We start from the raw sequence: 20,134 nt of genomic DNA, 5'->3' as shown, positions 1-20,134 counted from the left end.
GCTCTGCACAAGTTGAAATTCAAGTTACACATAAAAGATGAAGCTTGAGACTCAGAGAAGTTAAAAATCTTGGTCACGATCACCAGCTGGTCAGCAACAGAATTAGGATTCAATCTCAATCTGTCTGATTTCCGAACAACGACTGCTTTTCACTCTGTTGGGCTATCTTCCTGACCATTCTTTAGACTAAAGGGAAAAGGACATAGCAAGTAAGGAGTAATTGAATAAATATATGCGGAGCAACTGCTCTGTGCCAGGCCCCAATCTATGACATGAACAAAAGAGAAAAGACAGAACTTGTGAGGAGAAATGTTCTTTGGGGAGAACCAGGTCTCAGTTAAAGCAGAGAGGAGACTGATGCTCTCAGGGATTTTGCTGATGAAAAATTACAAGTTCCATGCATTGTAACCCATGCAATCGCTCATGAAATATTCAAGCTCACAAGGGCCTGGGGCTGCGTTAGGTGCTGAAATGGAGTGGGGAACAAACAGATATGAACACTGTCTGCAAGTTTACAATCTCATGGAGGGGGAGGGATAAACAAATAAATGAACACTCACATGTATAATTATAGATTGTGGTAAGTGCTATGAAGGGAAAAGAACAGCTTGCTAGAAGAGAGAAAAGAAAGGAACCTACTTTAAAAGAAGAACCCCAAAGATTGAGAAGGCACTGGACAGGTGAAGAATGTTTCAGAGAGAACAGCAAGTACGAAGGCCCTGAAGTAATAAAAAATGAGGGCTTGGGCTTCCCTGGTGGCGCAGTGGTTGAGAGTCCGCCTGCCGATGCAGGGGACACGGGTTTGTGCTCCGGTCCGGGAAGATCCCACATGCCGCGGAGCGGCTGGGCCCGTGAGCCACGGCTGCTGAGCCTGCGCGTCCGGAGCCTGTGCTCTGCAACGGGAGAGGCCACAACAGTGAGAGGCCCGCATACCGCAAAAAAAAACAACAAAGAAACAAAACAAAACAAAAAAAATGAGGGCTTGAGGAGTTGAAGGAAGGCCAGTGTAGCTGGGGCCGCTCAACTATCACTGGATGATACTGTGTCTCAATTCCATTTAGTGCAAGTGGGAGGGAGTTCCAGGAAGAGGTGACAGATTGAGCAAAGACACAAAGGCAGGAAAACTATAAAGTGCGGCGGAGTGGTGACATGTTTGGGGAGCTAACAAGCAACTCTGTGCTCTTAGGAGTAGCAAGCGGTTGAACTTAAAAGCCAGGTTGAGTATTTTTATTCTATTTGAAGCAAGAAGGGGCTAACATGTTTAAACAATGGAGATAAATTTAGGAAGATGGCCAGGGAGTAAGTGGATGACCTGGAAACAGCGATATCCTTGGAGCGCTCTTGCAATAGCCCAAGCAAGAGGAAAGTAAGGGTAGGTGGTACAATGAAGAAACTGCACCTTCCTTATATCCAACAGATATAAAATTCCCCAAAAGGAAGAGCAAAGATGAGTTCTCCAGGGGAAATCTCTGGCAGGAGGGAAAAGGTTGAAACAGTGTCTGTGAGGTTTTCAGAGTTTCCACCTCCTTTGGGGGTTCTCTACCTTTGAGGCCCCTGACTCTTCATCAAAACGCAGCAACAAAGCCTCCTAGCAAGGAATACCTAAGTTCCTGGGGTTCCCGTGAGCTGATGAGAGCAAGTCCAAAGGAGAGGGCCTGGGAAGGAGTGGTGACAGTCATGGGGGATAATCACTCAAAAGGAGGTTCTAGGGTATAAATACTGCTACATCATGTGGCAGCTACTCCCTCCCACCAAGCTCTTCTTAGACCTTTAGAAGATATGTTCTCTTTCCCTGGGCATGGCTAAGTGGAAATAGGTCAGACATGGGTGGAAGAAAATTTCCTAAGGACAAATTGATAGGATTTGGCATCTAACTTGATTAGATTTTGAGGAAAGGAAAGAGAGAATAGAAAATAATTATGAGAGAAGCCTGGGTGTTGGAACAGGGGTGATTTAAGATCTTTTAGCTGCCTTTACACTGACTCTCACCCTCTGTAAGCAACCTTCTGATGCTAATATTTTTCCCAAGCCAACTTTTCTATAGGTATGCCATTATATTTCTTAGGATAAATTAGTAAATTGGGCTCTTGTGATTTAATCACCACCTAGGTGAAATGACAGAATCAAGTTCTTGAATTTGCAAGTTAGAAATTCTAGCCTGGGACTTCCCTGGTGGCGCAGTGGTTAAGAGTTCGCCTGCCTGTGTGGCGGACGCGGGTTTGATCCCTGGTCCAGGAAGATCCCACATGCCACGGAGCAACTAAGCCCGTGCGCCACAACTACTGAGCCCATGCGTCACAACTACTGAAGCCTGCGCACCTAGAGCCTGTGCTCCGCAGCAAGAGAAGCCACCACAATGAGAAGCCTGCACGCTGCAATGAAGAGTAGCCCCCACTCGCCACAACTAGAGAAAACACAAGTGCAGCAACCTCATATCCCCTTATAGCACAACCCCATTTTTATGCCCTTTTTCACAGAAAAATCTTCTCAAAGGGGTTAATTCTCTCCACCTTATCCCTTTGCTTTTCACTTCTTCTTGAATTAATTCTTCAACCCTCTCTAGTCAGGGTCCATACCAGACAGCCACAGAAACTTCTGTAGTTAAGGTTATCAACAATACTCATGATGTTGTATCAAATGATCACTTTCTGTCCTCATCTTACCCAAACTCTTGTTAACAGTCTACACCACTGACTATTCTCTTCCTGCTACTTTATTCTTTTGTCCTCAGAAATATCACATTCTTCTGGTTTTCCCTCCACCTCTTTGGTTGCTTCTTCTCAACATTCTTTGCTGGCTGGATCCTATTCTTCTGACATGTCGATATTGGAGTGGTCCAGGACTCTCCTCTTTTTTCTGTTTGAGGTCACAAACTGTCAACTCATCACCCAAACTGAACTCACATGTGGGTATTATATGTCTTGCAGTTTTTACAATGCGAAATTGTGTTTAAAAAAAAACAAGCTCATATTTCCAGTTTCTCTTGGAGAATTAGATCTAGCAAAATAGGGTTTGCATTCTCACACTGCTGTAATTTGCTGGAGCTGAGTACCTTCTGCCTGGGTCATTTCTTTTTGTGTGTGTGGTTTAAACAGCAGAAATTTATTTTCTCACAGTTATAGAGTCTTTAAACCCAAGATCCAGATGTCAGCAGGATTGGTTTCTTCTGAGGCCTCTCTCCTGGGCTTCCAGATGGTCACCTTCTCACTGTGTCCTCACATGGTCTTTCATCTGTGCACATGGATCCCTGGTGGCTGTGCATCCAAATTTCCTCTTCTTATAAAGACACTGGTCAGATTGGGTTAATATCATGCTTTGTAACAGTCAGATTGAATTAGTACCCTAACAACCTCACTTTAACTTAATTGTGTTTTTAAAGGCTCTGTCTTCAAAAACAGTAACATTCTGAGTTACTGGGGGTTAGGGTTTCAACATTATCAATTTTAGGGGGCAAAATTCATCCCATAACATCTTTATGATCTTTGTTGATTATAAAAGTAATCTATGCTTTTTTAAAATCAAATTATACAGAAATGTGTAAGTAGAAAGTCAAAGTTTCCTGTCATCTCACTTCTCATGACAATATCTCCCAACAGTTAGGCGTAATCAGTGTTTCTTGAGAGAATGAGTGAGTGAGCATGGGGTGGGCTTCATATTACACCTGAAAAAAATGAGGCACCAAAGAGGCTAAGCAACCTTTTCTAGGTTATAAAACTAGTTAATGAAAAGAGAACCAGGACTTCCCTGGTGGTGCAGTGGTTAAGAATCCACCTGCTGATTCAGGGGACAGCGTTCGAGCCCTAGTCTGGGACATCCCACATGCCACAGAGCAACTAAGCCCATTTGCCACAACTACTGAAGCCTGCACACCTAGAACCTGTGCTCCACAACAAGAGAAGCCACCGCAATGAGAAGCTCACGCACTGCAACAAAGAGTAGCCCCTGCTTGCCACAACTAGAGAAAGCCCATGCACAGCAATGAAGACCCAACACAGCCAAAAAATAACTAAATAAAATAATTTTTAAAAAAGTGAACCATACCCAGTTCTACTAATTTCTCATCCAACGTTCCTTCTACTGTCTTAGGCTACTCCATTTTTATATTTGTTGTAATTTTTGAATAAAGACGTGTTCCTCATTTTTAATGTTAAAGTGGGTAAGTTGAAGATTTTACATTTCTCTTTAAAAGTTACCAAACCTGGGAATTCCCTGGCGTGCCTGGGTCATTCCTTAACCAGTTCGCTAATTCCAAACATCTAATATCCAGCCAGCTTTACTCATCTAGGTCACCTGTCTAAGTCACGTAGGAATATGAGTTTATGACGCCTGATTTACCTTTCCCCAGGTAATATCATCTAGTCCCACTTAAATACCATAAACTTTTACATTTTCTTCTTTTGTTTAACAAATATTGATTGCCCACATGCCAGGAACTACCTTACCAGACACTAGGGATATAGCATTGAGTAAAATAAGTCACCCTACTTTCAAAGAACTTACCTTCTAGCAGGTGAGACACACAAAATAGTGATAATGTAAAGCCAATTAATATGAACAAAATGAAAAGACAGCAAGGGATAGAGAAGGCTATTTTAGACCGGGTCATCTGCCCCTGTGAGGTCATACTTGAACCTGAACGAAATGAAAAAAGGAAGGATTCCCCAGAAAAAAGGAAACAGTAGGTACAAAAGTCATGGAGCTTGTCTGTCTTGTTTAAGAATGGCAAGGTCAGTGTGGCTGGAGCCCAATGAGTGAGATGAAGTGGTGGGAAGAGCATTTGGAGAGGTAACAGGGCAAATACAGATAGGACTTTGTAGGCTCTGGTAAGGATGACGGGGAGCCACTAGAATGTTCTGAGCGGGGGGAGTGATGTGATCTGAACTATGTTTTGTTTTGTTTTTAATTTATTTTGGTTGCGCCAGGTCTTAGTTGTGTCTGGCGGGCTCCTTAGTTGTGGCTCACCAGCTCCTTTAGTTGTGGCATGTGTGCTCCTTAGTTGAGGCTCGTGGGTTCCTTAGTTGTGGCATGCAAACTCTTAGTTGCAGCATGCATGTGGGATCTAGTTCCCTGACCGGGGATCGAACTCGTATCCTGTGTATTGGAAGGTGGATTCTTCACCACTGCATCACCAGGGAAGTCCCTGAACTATGTTTTAAAAGGAGTTATGTGGCTATCCTGTGGAGAACTGACTGGAGGAGGACAAGAATAGAAATAGCTAGTTCACTGAAAAGGTTATTACCTAAGTTTAGATGGGAGGTATTAGTGGAGGGGTCTAGGGTGCTAGATCTTGAGGAGGTGAGAAAGGGTCAGATTTGAGAATATATATTCAATTTAGAGTTGGGATTAGCTATGGAGTGTGAGAAAATGGAGTTGAGCACGAATCCAAAGTCTTTGGCTTAAGCACCTGAATGAATAGAGGGGTCACTTACTGAGAGAGGAGCAGTTTTGACATGTTTTCTTGGGAGATGACTACTAGATTGCCAAAGGAGATAGCTAGGGGGCAGAGGCTGGATTTCAGGGCAGTGGTGATAGCATGTCCACCTTTATTATTTATTTGTAGGGCCTGGAAGCATGAGCATAAATGGAGGCACACACACCATACGTCTAACTATTTAGAGTTATAACCAAGCTAACAACACACTGTTAGATAAAACGCGTTCTATCCTTCTAACTTAATAAATGCACCTTTACAACCATGAAATTATAAAAGACACATTACAAAACTGTAATATTTTTATGTGTGTGACTGAAAATTGGTAAAATATCAAAGATGACTGAATTTAATTTTTATACATTTCTGGGTGCTCTATTGATGGGCTAGGGATTTTTTTAAAATAAATTTATTTATTGTATTTATTTATTTTTGGCTGCATTGGCTTGCTGCGAGCTGGCTTTCTCTAGTTGCAGCGAGCAGGGGCTACTCTTGGTAGTGGTGCGTGGGCTTCTCATTGCGGTGGCTTCTCTTGTTGCGGAGCACGGGCTCTAGGTGTGCGGGCTTCAGTAGTTGTGGCACGTAGGCTCAGTAGCTGTGGCTCGCAGACTCTAGAGCACAGGCTCAGTAGTTGTGGCGCATGGGCTTAGTCGCCCCGCGGCATGTGGGATCTTCCCGGACCAGAGCTCGAACTCGTGTCCCCTGCATTGGCAGGTGGATTCTTAACCATGGCGTCACCAGGGAAGTCCATGTGCATCTTTAATTTTACTAAGTATTACACATTCTTCTCCTAAATGATGTAGCAATTTATACTTCCACCAGCAGTACATAAGTTCCATTTTCCTAACTCCTAACACATGGTACTAATTTAAAATTTCTGCCAATCTGATGGGTATGAAATTATATCTCACTGTTGTTTTAATTTGTACTTTGATAGTTACAGTAAAGTTAAATATCTTGTCATGGGTTTATTGGCCATTTGGGTTTCTTTTTTTGGTGATCTACCTCAATATCCTTTCTCTACTTTTCTATTGGATTGTTTGCTTTTTTCCTTTTGATTTTGGGAACTTCTTGGGATATTAATCCTTTGATGGCTATATATATGGTGAATATTGTCTAATCTTTGGCTTGTCGTTGTGTGCCATCTTTTAAAACTTCTGTTATTACAGAATTAACAAATTTTAATGCAGTAAAGCTAACAATATTTTGCCTTATGGTGTGTGTTTTTTGGATCTTATTTAAGAAAGTCTTCTCTATTTTGATAACATAAAGATATTTATATTTTCTTTACTCCATCCAGCATTTAATTTTTGGATATGCTCTGAGGTAAAAATCCAATTTAACTTTTTCTTCCTTTTGGAAAAAAATGTTCCAGCGCCATTTATTGAAAAGTTCACCCTTTACCTACTGACTTGTAATGCCCTCTCTATTATAAACCACGTTCCCATGGGCTAGTCTTCATTTCGGCCTCACAACCTCCACTGGCTTGCTTATTTTTCTTCTACTGGGGATGCTTTCCTTTAACGCTCTTCTCAGGGCTGCATCTCTCTCGTTCTTCAGATCGCAGCTCAAATGTCATTCCTCCATATCTAGATTATATGTACAGGTATGTCCGTCTCGGGGACCCCAAGACTCCAACAGGTCTGGAAGGACTGCAGTGGGCAGGAGCCACTGCTCAGCTGTTGCCAGGCCGTTGCCCGGGCGGCTGTCGGGGAGGCCGCGGAGGAAAGGAACATCCCGAGTTCGAGTGACGGAATCCAGCGGGCGCCGGAGTCGCCCAGGGGTGCGTCACAGAGCGCGGTCGACCGGGGGCGGGGCCAGGTCTGAGTCACGTGGCTTGGTTGCCTACGCGCTGCTGGGCCGTGGGAAGATGGCGGACGGAAAGGGAGACGCCGCCGCCGCCGGGGCTGGGGCTGAGGCTCCGGCGGGAGTCGGAGCCGGAGACGGAACCGAGACAGAGTCCATGGCTCGGGGTCATAGCCCTGCATCTCCGGTGCCGGGAGCCTCAGGGCTGCGACCTTGTCTGTGGCAGCTGGAGACAGAGCTGAGGGAGCAGGAGGTGTCGGAGGTCTCATCTTTGAACTACTGCCGGAGCTTCTGCCAGGTGAGGGGCGGACTGGCTGGCTGAGGGCGGCAGGGCGGGGAGGCCAGGGGAAGAGGCCCCGGACCCGTTGCTGCAGCCGGGGCCGGACTGAAAGGCGCCACCTCCATGTCTTGCCGCGCCCCCGGGCCGGGAAGGCCCAGTTCGGAAGCCCGACCGCTGGCCCCCCTCAGCCACTGCCCGACTTCGATCACCGCCAGGGCGGGTTGCGCTGGGTTAGACTGAGAGCCCGAAGGGCGCCGGCAGCTCCCTGGAAGGGCCGTGCCCTGTCGTCGTTGCCTGTCCCCCCGGCTGGTGGTTGGAGCGCCATTGCCTCTTGAGGGATTGATTGCTCGCTCTTTCCTTCCCGGAGATGCTTTTTTGAGTAGAGTGCAGATCTCCAAATTGGAAAACCTGGGTTTTCCTAAATAATCCGGAGATATATGTTGGGGCCAGAGACTTATGTTTGGAGTCAGCGTCTTCTGGGCCCCTAAAAGGTATGACAGTTGGCTTTGAAAGACGTCTAGGGCTTTCTGCTTAAGGATTATGGAGCTGGTTGGCTGTTTGGCTTTTACTGCCTTTTTTGGGGGGGGCATCAAAGCTGTTCTTTCGCCTCTTCTATATTCCTTTGAGAATTGTGCTGCCAGAAATGAGGCTCGTGATCCTTGTAGTGGTTATTAGGCTCTTTGAGTAGAAGAGGATTGGGAAAGATGAGGAGTGTGGTCTCTTTGGGCAGTTCTGTGACCATTTCTGTGCCGTAGTAGGTCCTAAGCCTATGATTACATATTTCTTGGTATGCTTAGTTTCGTTTCCAGGATCACGCCGAGATTTTTCTTTATAAATTTAAAGATGTGCCATTATTATTTCTACGTCTGTTTGTTTGTTCTAATCAGGTTTTGGAGCCGCTCCTCTGCTTCTCACCTGGTGCACCTTAGAAAATGCAAAATAATCGTTGGCACTTGGGCTCTTAATGAGTAGTTGAGTGTGCTGAATAAATTGTGGTGTTCCACAGTTATAATTTTGAGGGACAATTTGCTCTGTTGGTCCGGAGAAGAATCAAAAATTGACTTGACTGAATGTCTTTCTCCCTTCTCTCTGCTGAGCCAGAAGCACTTCATCTCTAAATGGGTTTTGTCCTTGCTAATCTTTTCCATACGTTGTATCACTCCAGTTTTTATGTCCACAACCGTCAGCCTTTCCCTGAACTCTGAAGTACTAAGGTGTTCTTTGCTTCTTCACTAGCAGTGAACATTCTTAGTACACATATTTACTTTACAAACTTTTACTGACTCCATAGGATGGTGCCAAACACTTTACCAAGTGCTGAGGAAACGTAAATAAGACTGCACTTACCCTTGATGAGCTTACGGTTGGGAGGCGGTAGTAGAAATAACAGTATTGTCAATGCAGTTTTGGTAATGATGGAAGAGGAGGCGTTGTAGAAGTACTGGGAGAGGCCAGTTTAGATGTGGTGGCCTGGGAAGGCCCTATGGCTGAAGGGATGAAAATGAGTCTTGAATATCGGGGAAGGGGGTGGTATTCCAGTGTCAAAGGTAGAGGTGAGAAGGAAAACAGTGCTTTGGGAGAAGAGGGAGCTAATTGGACCCGGATTAGTGAGGAGGAGGGCAGAAAAACTGTTGGTTTTGGGTAAGCCTCCTAAGCTTGCGTTGTCTTCCTAGAAGAATAGCAAGAATGGATATAACCCATCAAATTGAAGCTTGTCAGAGGATAACATATGTATTCTGCTTTATGCCTACTGCTGGCAGCTCTGATTTTATTTTAACTGAATTTTAATGTATTGAGTCTTAGTGATACTTAGATATGTGAGGGCACAGAAGAATTTTAAAAAGGAAGTACTTTTGTAATTTGTCTTTTTTATGAAGTTCTTTTTTTTGGCCTGAAGTTTTCCCAAAACAATGTTTTGCACTAACAAAATAAAAGGAGTATCTGTGACGGTATGTTGTAATAAAAAGCACATTGGATTGCGGGTTAGTTGGGTCCTAATTATGACTTTACCACTTACTAGCTAATAACCTGGGGCAAACTATGACTGTGAGATTGTTTTGTTTTCTGACCTTTATCTTGTAGTGCTTTATACGAACAGCAGACAGAAAGTTTATATTCAACCCTTCACAGTATTTATCACAATATTTTTGTTACATTTTCCCCATAGCCCAGATAAAATCAGTAGGGTATCCTTTCTTACCAGATACAGAAAAGTTTTTTAAAATTTTATGATGAAGTAGGAATAATTTCACTATCCAAATTTGGTTGAATAGCTTTTGGTTTCACATTTGAAAGGCAGAATAAAATTTATTCATCTACTGTTTGTGTGTGTGTGCCTGACATTGCATTAAGTGCTGGAGATAGGAGCCTGCTCTGCAGGAGCACCTAATGAATGTGTAGAGAGATGTAGTTGTATTACATTATCATAAAGGCCTGACCTGTGCTCTCTGGGATGCTTAACTGCCACAAAATTATTTCCATCATGTGTTTACTTTAGAGATATTGTCTTAAGGACTTATACTGTGCCAAGTAGATCCCTCCTGCAACAGGCTGGGACCGTATTCTCTCTAGCTCTTGCAGCACTTAAAAGAAATGGCTCTGTCTTTGGAATTGCACCAAATCAAGAAATAAACTAACATATGAAAGGATAGAGAAGCTTGTTTCATTCTGGGCATGTTTTCAATTTTCAGAAGTTTGTGAAGATGATCAAAATGAAACTTCAGAAGTAATAGTTACTAAGAAAATGATATTTAGATGAAGTTGTAGTCCGTGAAAATTTGTATTCAGTGATTATGGGGTGTGTGTGTGTGTGTGTGTGTGTGTGTGTGTGTGTGTGTTTTCCCCTTCCCTCAGTTCCTTTTCTGAAAACATTGTTTGCCAGACAGTCAGTGTGGATAAGATTAACTCCAGAAAACAGTCTTTCTTTGTTTTGCTGAAAAATTGATGATATCCTCTCAAATTCTTGCTATATTTTGGGAACCCAGATTCCTGAAGTTTTCCAACTGGCTGTTGTATTTGTAACACAAATTTTGAACACTTTTTTAAAGTAGACTTCATTAATAACTTGAAATTATACTTTGAGACTATCAAGCAGAGTAGTTTTATGAGTAAACCTTGTTTATGAGACACTTTGAGTTCTGGAACTAACAGTGACTTTGTAGACTTTTAAATGTTAAATTAGGTAAGTACTGAATATTTCATTTTCCCCTAGATTAGTGATTGAGTTCAAAGGGCCTAAATCAGATGGGCATACTGGCTTTACCATTTAAACTAGCTGTGTAACCTTGGCGCATGTTATTTTCTTTAAACCTTAGTTTTCTCATTTGCAAATGGAATGATAACAGTACTTACTGTTCTCTATGTAAATACACTGTTGTGTGGACTAAATAAAACAATCTCTGTAAAAAACAATGGCCCCAGAATTATCTGAGTTATCCAGATTTTTTGGAATAAAAAGTCTTAACAGTCTTGCCCCCAGCTTACTTTTCAGCTCTTACCTAGCCTTTCCCATCACCCCAGTTCTACTGTTACTTATTCAGGAGTACTTGGAGTTCATGGATCAAACTGGGATCTCAGTTACTCCTATGATTAAAATTTTGCCTGTGAATTTCCAGGTGCATTATTTTGGAAAAGATAACCTTAATTTTCATTGGATTCTTCAAGATCCAAGACACATGTTAGGTTTTCAGTAAATATTTCCCAAGTGACTGATCTACAAAAGGATGGAATTACTCCTTTAACAAAAACTCAGCTCATTAAGCATTTTTATGTCTTTCCCTTTCATTGTGCTGTTCTATCCTTTTCTCTCATTTTCTGCATGACAAGTTTTCCTTCTCTAGGGCCCAGTGCAAATGTTACCTTGTCTGTGAAGCTTTCTTTGATTTTACTAGATAGATTTCCTCTTAGTTGTTTGTGTTCTTTTGACACTTTGCACATACCTGTGGTTTTAAGTCCTTTCCTTGCTGTCACCGTCTTAGTTCAGGCTTCATAATGTCCTTTTGCAGCAACTCTTCACTAATCTTTCTTGCCTTCTTACTGGCCTTATCAGCAATGCATTTTGATGTTCCTTTTAAATTATAAACATAATCTTGTTAGTCATTTTATTCCCTAAAATTCTTCAATGGTTTTTCCCCCAAAGGCAAGATAAAATTCACACTTATCAGCCTGGCATGCAAAGTCTTTTAGGATCTGGACTTGCTCCACCCCTTACACCCAACTTTTTTTTTTTTTTGTCTACCTTCATCCCAGTGTTCATCTCTCAGTCCACTTGATTAACCCCAGGGTCACCCCTTCCTCATCTGCTTATTTATCCTTTAAGACCTGACTCAAATAATAAGTTTTTTAGAGCATTTTCTGATTTCAGCAGATAGAATGAGGTGATTCTTTCACTTAGAATATGTACTCCAGTAGCATCTTGTACATCGGCATGGTACCTCAATGTTTTTGTCCATGTTCATCTCTTCTATTGACTAGTAAGCCAGCGAGCCTTTGTTGTATACCTGGTACCTAGCAATTAATACAATGCCTGGCCCACAAAACTAATCTGTTGAATGAATTATATTGTAGGAACTTCATAATATACTCAAGAGATGAGTACTTCAAAAAGAACACCTAATGTAAAATCTAGTATGTTAAAAGGCAGTTTTACCATAAGAAATTCCTGTAAAGGAACAGGATAGGAGATTTTGGTCCTTTCTTAGAGACAATACTTGTCAACTTAGCTTACATTAATATAATAAATATAATAAAATACACATTTACATGTGTGGGTTGAGGACTAGTGTTGATGAAGGGAGAAAATAGGAGGCATTATATAGTATTGAGGAAGAGTTACCAGTCTAATAGGACAACAGTTTGGAGTTGTTGAGATAGGGAGGATCAGTCTTCCTAACTCCTTGAGGTTGGTGGCCGTGAAGACTCTTGAGCATTACCTCTTTCATTTATTTTTACCTTTTTCAATTATTTATTTTAAAGGGCTTTTATTAAATGCATTAGCTTTTCTTCTTGTGCTGCCTTCTCCTGGGAGATGTCTAAATAGGAACTAAATGACAGTTATAAGAGCAAAAGCTAGCTTTTCAGTGTGTGTAACCAAAACATATTATTATAAATGTGACCTGTGAAGCAGTGAGAACTTTGGGTGCTGTTATTTACTGTGGTACCACCCAGTCTCTTGTACTGTGGTCCCTAGTGACTTCTGTGTCTACCTGTGGATCATGCTCTTCTGAACAATGTTAGTTAAAAAGTCTAGATAGAACACACCGCTTATTTCAAGACTGCAAAGGCATTGGCAAACTAAAATGTGCTTTGTTTTCATTCAGTTGTAGACATCTGTCACCTCTCCCAGAGGTCTTCTTTGACTATCTTATCTAAAACAGCACTTCCCCATCTTCTTTACACTGCTTTATATTTCTTTTAATCACTGACTCTGTCTGATATGTGTATTTGTCTGTATCCCCACCTGGAATGTAAGCATCATGAGGGTGTTTGTTTTGTTTACCCAGTGCCTAGATAGTCCCTGGCACTTAATGGCTATTCAATCAGTATTTATTGATCTTTTATCTCCTTCCTTCCATAAATCCCTGACTAGACTTCTTAAGAGTAACAAGCAAGACTTAGCTTATCTTTATCAATAAATAGGAACTTTTCTTGTCAGCAGGTTTATGCTGCTTCCTAGTAGGGATCAGGTTTTGTTGTTCTTTGTATCTTGATTAACTAAGAGTAGAACCTCATTTTAATTTTATTTATATTTTCTAAGAACTTCCCCTGGTTGCTTATATTCCACAAATATTTAAAGTAATGAATTTTTCAGCAAGCTTTCTTAGCCAGATTGAAGCATTTATTTTGGATATGATTGACACCATACTTTACAACCCAAACATAGATTGCAAGATGGTATAAAAAATAGATTCCTAAAACTTTCATTGCTGACATAAGCCAACATAGAAACCATATGAAAAAATAGAGGGATATTTAATTTATTGAGCATCTTTTGTGTGCCAGGCACTTGGGTAGGTGGTGGTATTTTCCTTTTACGGTAGAAAACAGACCCAGGGAAATTACGAAACTTTCCCAGGATCACACAGCTGTGGCGAAGTCTTTGACTCCAGAGCCCATGCTGTTTGTCTTATATCAGCATTTCCTAAATTATGTTTTGTTCCATGAAATATATGTATGCATAAGCACTTCTTGAAATAAGGATTATTTGTTCATATAAGTTGGGAAAATGTTGGGATAAATGTTTTTTGTTGTTGTGTTTTGTTTTGTTTTGTTTTTGCGGTACGTGGGCCTCTCACTGTTGTGGCCTCTCACTGTTGTGGCCTCTCCCGTTGTGGAGCACAGGCTCCGGACGCGCAGGCTCAGCGGCCATGGCTCACGGGCCCAGCCGCTCCGCGGCATGTGGGATCTTCCCGGACCGGGACACGAGCCCGTGTCCCCTGCATCGGCAGGCGGACTCTCAACCATTGCGCCACCAGGGAAGCCCAATGTTGTTGTTTTTTAATTAATTAATTTATTTTTGGCTGCTTTGGATCCTTGTTGCTGCGCACGGTCCCGCTCTAGCTGCGGTGTCTTTGCTGCAGTGCGTGGGCCTCTCAGTGCGGTGGCTTCTCCCGTTACGGAGCACGGGCTCCAGGCAAGTGGGCTCAGTAGTCGTGGCTCGCGGGCTCTAGAGCGCAGGCTCAGTCAGTAGTTGTGGTGCAGGGGCCCAGCTGCTCCGCGGCATGTGGGATCTTCCTGGACCAGGAACCGAACCCGTGTCCCCTGCATTAGCAGGCGGACTCTCAACCACTGCGCCACCAGAGCAGTCCCTAAACATTTTTTTAATATGACACATTGTGACTCTTCTAGAGAGACATTTAAATATTGTACAACATTTGCCAAAATTAAGGTGTCTAAAACATTTAACATTTGGGAGATTGGGATTGACACATATACACTATTTATACTGTGTATAAAATAGATAACTAATGAGAACATACTGTATAGCCCAGGGAACTCTACTTAATGCACTGTGGTGATCTAAATGGGAAGGAAGTCCAAAAAAGAAGGGATATGTGTATATGTATAGCTGATTCATTTTGCTGTACAGTGGAAACTAACACAACACTGTAAAGCAACTATACTCCAATAAAAATTAATTTAAAAAAATAAATGAAACATTTTGCCATGTTCTAAACCTTATGTCAGCCCCCAAATCACATGCTTTACTTTCATTATAGTAAAGCAAATTAGTGTGGTGAAGAGTTGATTGCTTTATGTTTCTGCACACCACCGAGTTTTGATTTCCTGTTGTTAGCCTAAACATGACTGTGAGCTTTTTTTTTTTCCTTTTTGGCTGCATTGGGTCTTTGTTGCTGCGCGTGGACTTTCTCTAGTTGCGGCGAGCAGAGGCTACTCTTTGTTGCAGTGTGCGAGCTTCTCATTGCGGTGGCTTCTCTTGTTGTAGAGCACAGGCTCTAGGTGCGTGGGCTTCAGTAGTTGTGGTGTGTGGGCTCAGTAGTTGTGGCACATGGGCTCAGTAGTTGCGGCTCATGGGCTCTAGACTCAGTAGTTGTGGCGCACGGGCTTAGTTGCCCTGTGGCATGTGGGATCTTCCTCGACCAGGGATCGAACCCGTGTCTCCTGCATTGGCAGGTGGATTCTTAACCACTCTGCCACCAGGGAAGTCCTGACTGTGAACTTTTTATAAAAACAATTTCCCTCCAAAGTTTTCGCAGGTGTTAGATTATACTTATTGTCCCAAATGAAAAGTATTTTAATGTATTATAATTTTTTGGAAGTTGAGAATGAATTACATTTCAGACATGTTTTGAGTTCAAGTTTATTTATTCATCTAGGTTTACCTTTACCTATATTTCTGCACATAGCAAGCTTGGGAACTACTGATGTATTTGTCTTTTCTCCTCACTTTTGTGCTGCGCCTGATTTCGCTAATGTGTTTTTTAGAGGACTTTTCTTATTCTTTTTGGGGGGATCTAGTAGCTTATTGTGCTGACATTTGATCTCATTGTATTTTTACTCCCAAAGAAATAACCTGAGTGTGTCACATTAGCCAGCACAGTAATGCCTTCTAATATGGACACTTATAAGAATTATTACCAGATATGATAGAATGAATGACTTAGCTTGGGAATTGTATTTTTATGATATATGGTTGTGTAAAACAGGCATATTTTAATTTGGGATTTCATTTTTCCATATGTATGTTTAAAATATATAAGGTATCCTGGGCTTCCCTGGTGGCACAGTGGTTGAGAGTCCGCCTGCCAATGCAGGGGACACGGGTTCGTGCCCCGGTCTGGGAAGATCCCACATACCGTGGAGCGGCTAGGCCCGTGAGCCATGGCCGCTGAGCCTGCGCGTCCGGAGCCTTTGCTTCACAACGGGAGAGGCCACAACAGTGAGTGGCCCGCGTACCGCCAAAAAAAAAAAAAAAATATATATATATATATATATATATATATGGTATCTTAAAGAAATAAAACTAATTATATATAGTTTTTGTCTTTTGTGACTCCAAACTGATACATGCACATTCTAGAAGCTTAAGACAAGATGTATAAATGCATAAAGTAAAAAGTGAAAGTACCATGTAGCCTCACTGTTAATAACTTGATGTATTATTCTGATTTTTGGAAAAGCACATATAGTATATGTGTGTATATAAATATTAAAAATTTTAGTTGCCCAAGCAACTCATGAACACATTCTAATTGTAAAAACTTAGAATAACGTAAAAGAAGAGAAAGTTAAGATGAAAACTACCATATACTCCCTATACTTCAGTACTACGTTTTCTTAGGTTAACAGTTTGGGAATGTATACTTACAGAATTTTTCCATATGATATGTATTATTTTTAGAAAAATAGTGTCAAGTTTATATACTAAAACTTGCTTATTTCATTTAATATATTGTAGATACCTTTTCATATGGAACACACATATTAACTACATTAAAAAAACTGCATAGTATTCCTTTGAAAACTGCGTTGATTTTATTTTTATTTTTTAATTAGTTAATTTATTTTTGGCTGCGTTGGGTCTTTATTGCTGTGCATGGGTCTTTCTCTAGTTGCGGTGAGCGGGGGCTGAGCGGGGGCTACTCTTCATCGCTGTGCGTGGGCTTCTCATTGCGGTGGCTTCTCTTGTTGTGGAGCGTGGGCTCTAGGTTCATGGGCTTCAGTAGTTGTGGCTCGCGGGCTCTAGAGCTCAGGCTCAGTAGTTGTGGCTCACGGGCTTAGTTTCTCCACGGCATGTGGGATCTTCCCGGACCAGGGCTCGAACCTATGTCCTGTGTACTGGCAGGCGGATTCTTAACCACTGTGCCATCAGGGAAGTCCCAAAACCTTCAACACTCTTAATTAAAAAATTTTTTAAACTGTAAAAGCTATGGTCAAGGCAGAATATATGAAGCTACAGAAAGGTTTTAGGAAAAAGTAGAAGCCCTTTCTTGCCTTCAGTTCCTCCAGTCACTCCCCACAGCAGTTAACGGTGTCTTATGTGTTCTTAAAAAGCACACTCTTCTGCAATTTACATTTCAATTAATTAATTTTTGAAAAGAGTTATTATTTTTTTAATTTATTTTTGGCTGCATCGGGTCATAGTTGTAGCACTTGGGATCTTTCTTGAGGCATGCGGGATCTTTTGTTGCGGCACATGGACTCTTCGTTGTAGTGCACAAGCTTCTCTCTAGTTGTGGTGTGCGGGTTTTCTTTTCTCTAGTTGTGGCGCACAGTCTCCAGGGCGCATGGGCTCTGTAGTTTGCAGCACGCAGGCTCTAGTTGAGGCACACGAGCTCGGTAGTTGTGGCGCACGGGCTTAGTTGCCCCGCGGCATGTGGGATCTTAGCTCCCTGACTAGGGATAGAACTCGCATCCCCTGCATTGATTGTAAGGCGGATTCTTTATCACTGGACCAATAGGGAAGTCCCTACATTTTGATTTAATATACTGAGGACAACTTTCTGTATCAGTACATGTTGAACATTACCATAATTAAATAATTTGTATTCTTTTTTGTTGTTACCGCAAATAATGTTGACGTGAACAACCTTAAACATTAAGCATTAGTTATTTATATCCATAGCATAAATTCCTGGCATTGACATTACAGTACTGGACTAAAGAGAATGTTTTTTTAAAATTTTGATACATACTGGCCTACGAGAAGTTGAGTATGTACTTCCACCAATAGTGTTATGGAGTCCCTGTTTCACTATATCCTTGCCAACCCTGGTATTACTAAACTTTTTAATATTTGCCCATCTGATAGTGGCAGATAATTGCTATCACACTATTAATTTGTATTTTAACAGCATTAAAACATTTATATATTCATTTATTTTGGCTGCGCCGGGTCTTAGTTGTGGCACACGGGATCTTCGTTGTGGCATGCAGGATCTTTAGTTGTGGCACGTTGGCTTCATAGTTGCGGCATACGTGCTTCGTAGTTGCGGCATGCATGCGGGATCTAGTTCCCCAACCAGGAATTGAACCTGGACACCCCTGCATTGGGAGCACAGAGTCTTACCCACTGGACCACCAGGGAAGTCCTTGTTATTTTTTCATGTGTATTAGATATTTACTTTTTTTTTCCTGTGAGGTTTGTCTTTACCTTTTTTTTTTAAACATACTTCTGTTTTAAAATGTTATTATTTAAAAGTCATTAAAATTTGGTTGTGTCTAATCATCGAGTGTGACCTTGTAATCTTAAGATTCCATGCTGCTTTGAGGTTCTCAAGAAGCAGAACATACTACAGAGAGTTAGTTGCAGCCTAACCTGAGGCCATCAGAATGTATCATACAATTTAGTGATTGATTGTTGTTGTGAGAGATTTGTCAGTGTACTTATTTCCAACAAACATTTATCGATCATTACTACTTTGGGGAGATTTGGGAATCTTTGGGAAGACTGAGTCATAGCTGAATAAATGGAAAGACCCTAGTGCATTACATTAGCTAACTTTTTCTTATGTTGTTATCTTTATATGTTTTCAGATAAAGTGTCACTGAATGGATGTATTACCTTGCACCAAATCAGTTTGTTATGGGGTCTCAAATTGCTGCTTAAATAAGATGACCTTTTAGGTGTGATTCTCCTCTAAAACTACATAAGTCTATTGGGAAACATTTGCTAAGGATTATTTTCTAAGTCATCTCCAAACATTTGCCTTGTGTATCCTTATTGAAATAAATAAATTTTAAATGTTCTATTTATGCAGTACCAATATATAAATTACAAGCAAACACAGAAGTATAAAAGGGATGAGACTTTTAAAACTAATTTAAATAAAAGTTTCAATATTATATTTCTGCCCCTTGATGGGTTATCATTTACACCTTTAGGGTAAATGCCCATCCCAGTGGAAACCACTCTACTAATTGGAGTTGAAATTATTTGTTTACATTAGTTGTTATGCTCACTATCCTTTGACTCTTTCCTTCATAATGAAAGCTTGATTTTGGTAAATGAAAATGTTAAACCTAGAGCAAATTATCCAATGAAGTTCTAACAGTAAATGTGGGTAAAACATCATGTTTCATCAATATTATGTTTTATTGTCTTATGAAATGGAGAACGTATACAATAGTACATTTTAAGTTTGAAGTTAAGAGGTTTCGGTTTAAATCCTCATTCCAACACTTTTGTGATCTTAAACCTTGCCGTGAGTCTATATTCTTGTCTACAAAATTGGGGGTTAATAGACAGCTACCCCGTAGGTGGTTGTGAGGATCAAATGGGACAATATTACAGTACCCTTAGCATAGTTTTTGGTAGCAGCAGATAGGTACCCAGCGTGTCTGTTTCTTTATTTCGTTTCTATACTGAATGTTGTTTTTGTTTTTTGTTTTTTTTTCTGGTACGCGGGCCTCTCACTGCTGTGGCCTCTCCCTCTGCGGATGCACAGGCCCAGCAGCCATGGCTCACCGGCCCAGCTGCTCCCCGGCATGTGGGATCTTCCCGGACCGGGGCACGAACCTGTGTCCCCTGCATCGGCAGGCGGACTCTCAAAGAAGTATTTCATGTAGCGTGGTTTTTCTCCATTTTCCTGTCAATGTAGAGCTCACTGAAAGAAAAAAGTTACCTAAGTGCTTTCAGAGCATTTGCTAACATAGTTTTAGATTCAGAGAGCCTATGATGAGTTTTGTAGACTGGAAGTGTAATTTACAGTAACTTTCTATTACATTGAAGCAATATGGATGCCTTTTGGGGTTTATAGTAGGTATAATGAGTTTGACGTGTTGCAACTAATAGATCATTCTATATGAAATATTTTTTATTCATTTGGCTGTTGGCTTTAACTTGGTTTATTGTCTGGCATTTAAATTATGTGTTTCATTTTATTGAAATGTGCATATATCAAAAGTGATTTGAGTTTGTAACATGGATTTGAGTTCTTGGGAAAAAGTTGGCCATGTTTTCATAAAATTGTAGAATCTTATGTTTGGGGGAAGAACTTTGGAGGTTTTCTGCCCCATTCCCTTTCCAGCTTAAAACTTGTAAGTTAGAAACTCCCTCTCAGTCGAGGATGTTAGCTGAGGATCAGAATAATTATATCAATATTGTGTGATATTATATAACAGCTGTAATATCAATAAAGTTCTGAACTTTGACATAT

At 41.2% G+C, this 20,134-nt stretch overlaps 1 protein-coding gene across 1 annotated transcript in view; it reads left to right on the top strand.

The window, feature by feature from the left end:
* Positions 1-7,276: 7,276 nt before the first annotated feature.
* Positions 7,277-20,134, top strand: part of RLF (rearranged L-myc fusion) — an 80,054-nt gene continuing 67,196 nt past the window's right edge. The window contains exon 1 of the mRNA XM_029228607.1: positions 7,277-7,535. Within this exon, the coding sequence (XP_029084440.1) occupies positions 7,302-7,535 (234 nt within the window). The 5' untranslated portion in view covers positions 7,277-7,301. The remainder of the gene's footprint in view (positions 7,536-20,134) is intronic.

Source organism: Monodon monoceros, unplaced genomic scaffold, assembly GCF_005190385.1.
Source record: "Monodon monoceros isolate NGI ecotype Baffin Bay Population unplaced genomic scaffold, NGI_Narwhal_1 Super_Scaffold_18, whole genome shotgun sequence".
NCBI classification, from domain to species: domain Eukaryota; kingdom Metazoa; phylum Chordata; class Mammalia; order Artiodactyla; family Monodontidae; genus Monodon; species Monodon monoceros.
The sequence above is the reverse complement of the archived record's forward strand: the minus strand, read 5'-3'. Positions and strand labels throughout refer to the sequence as shown.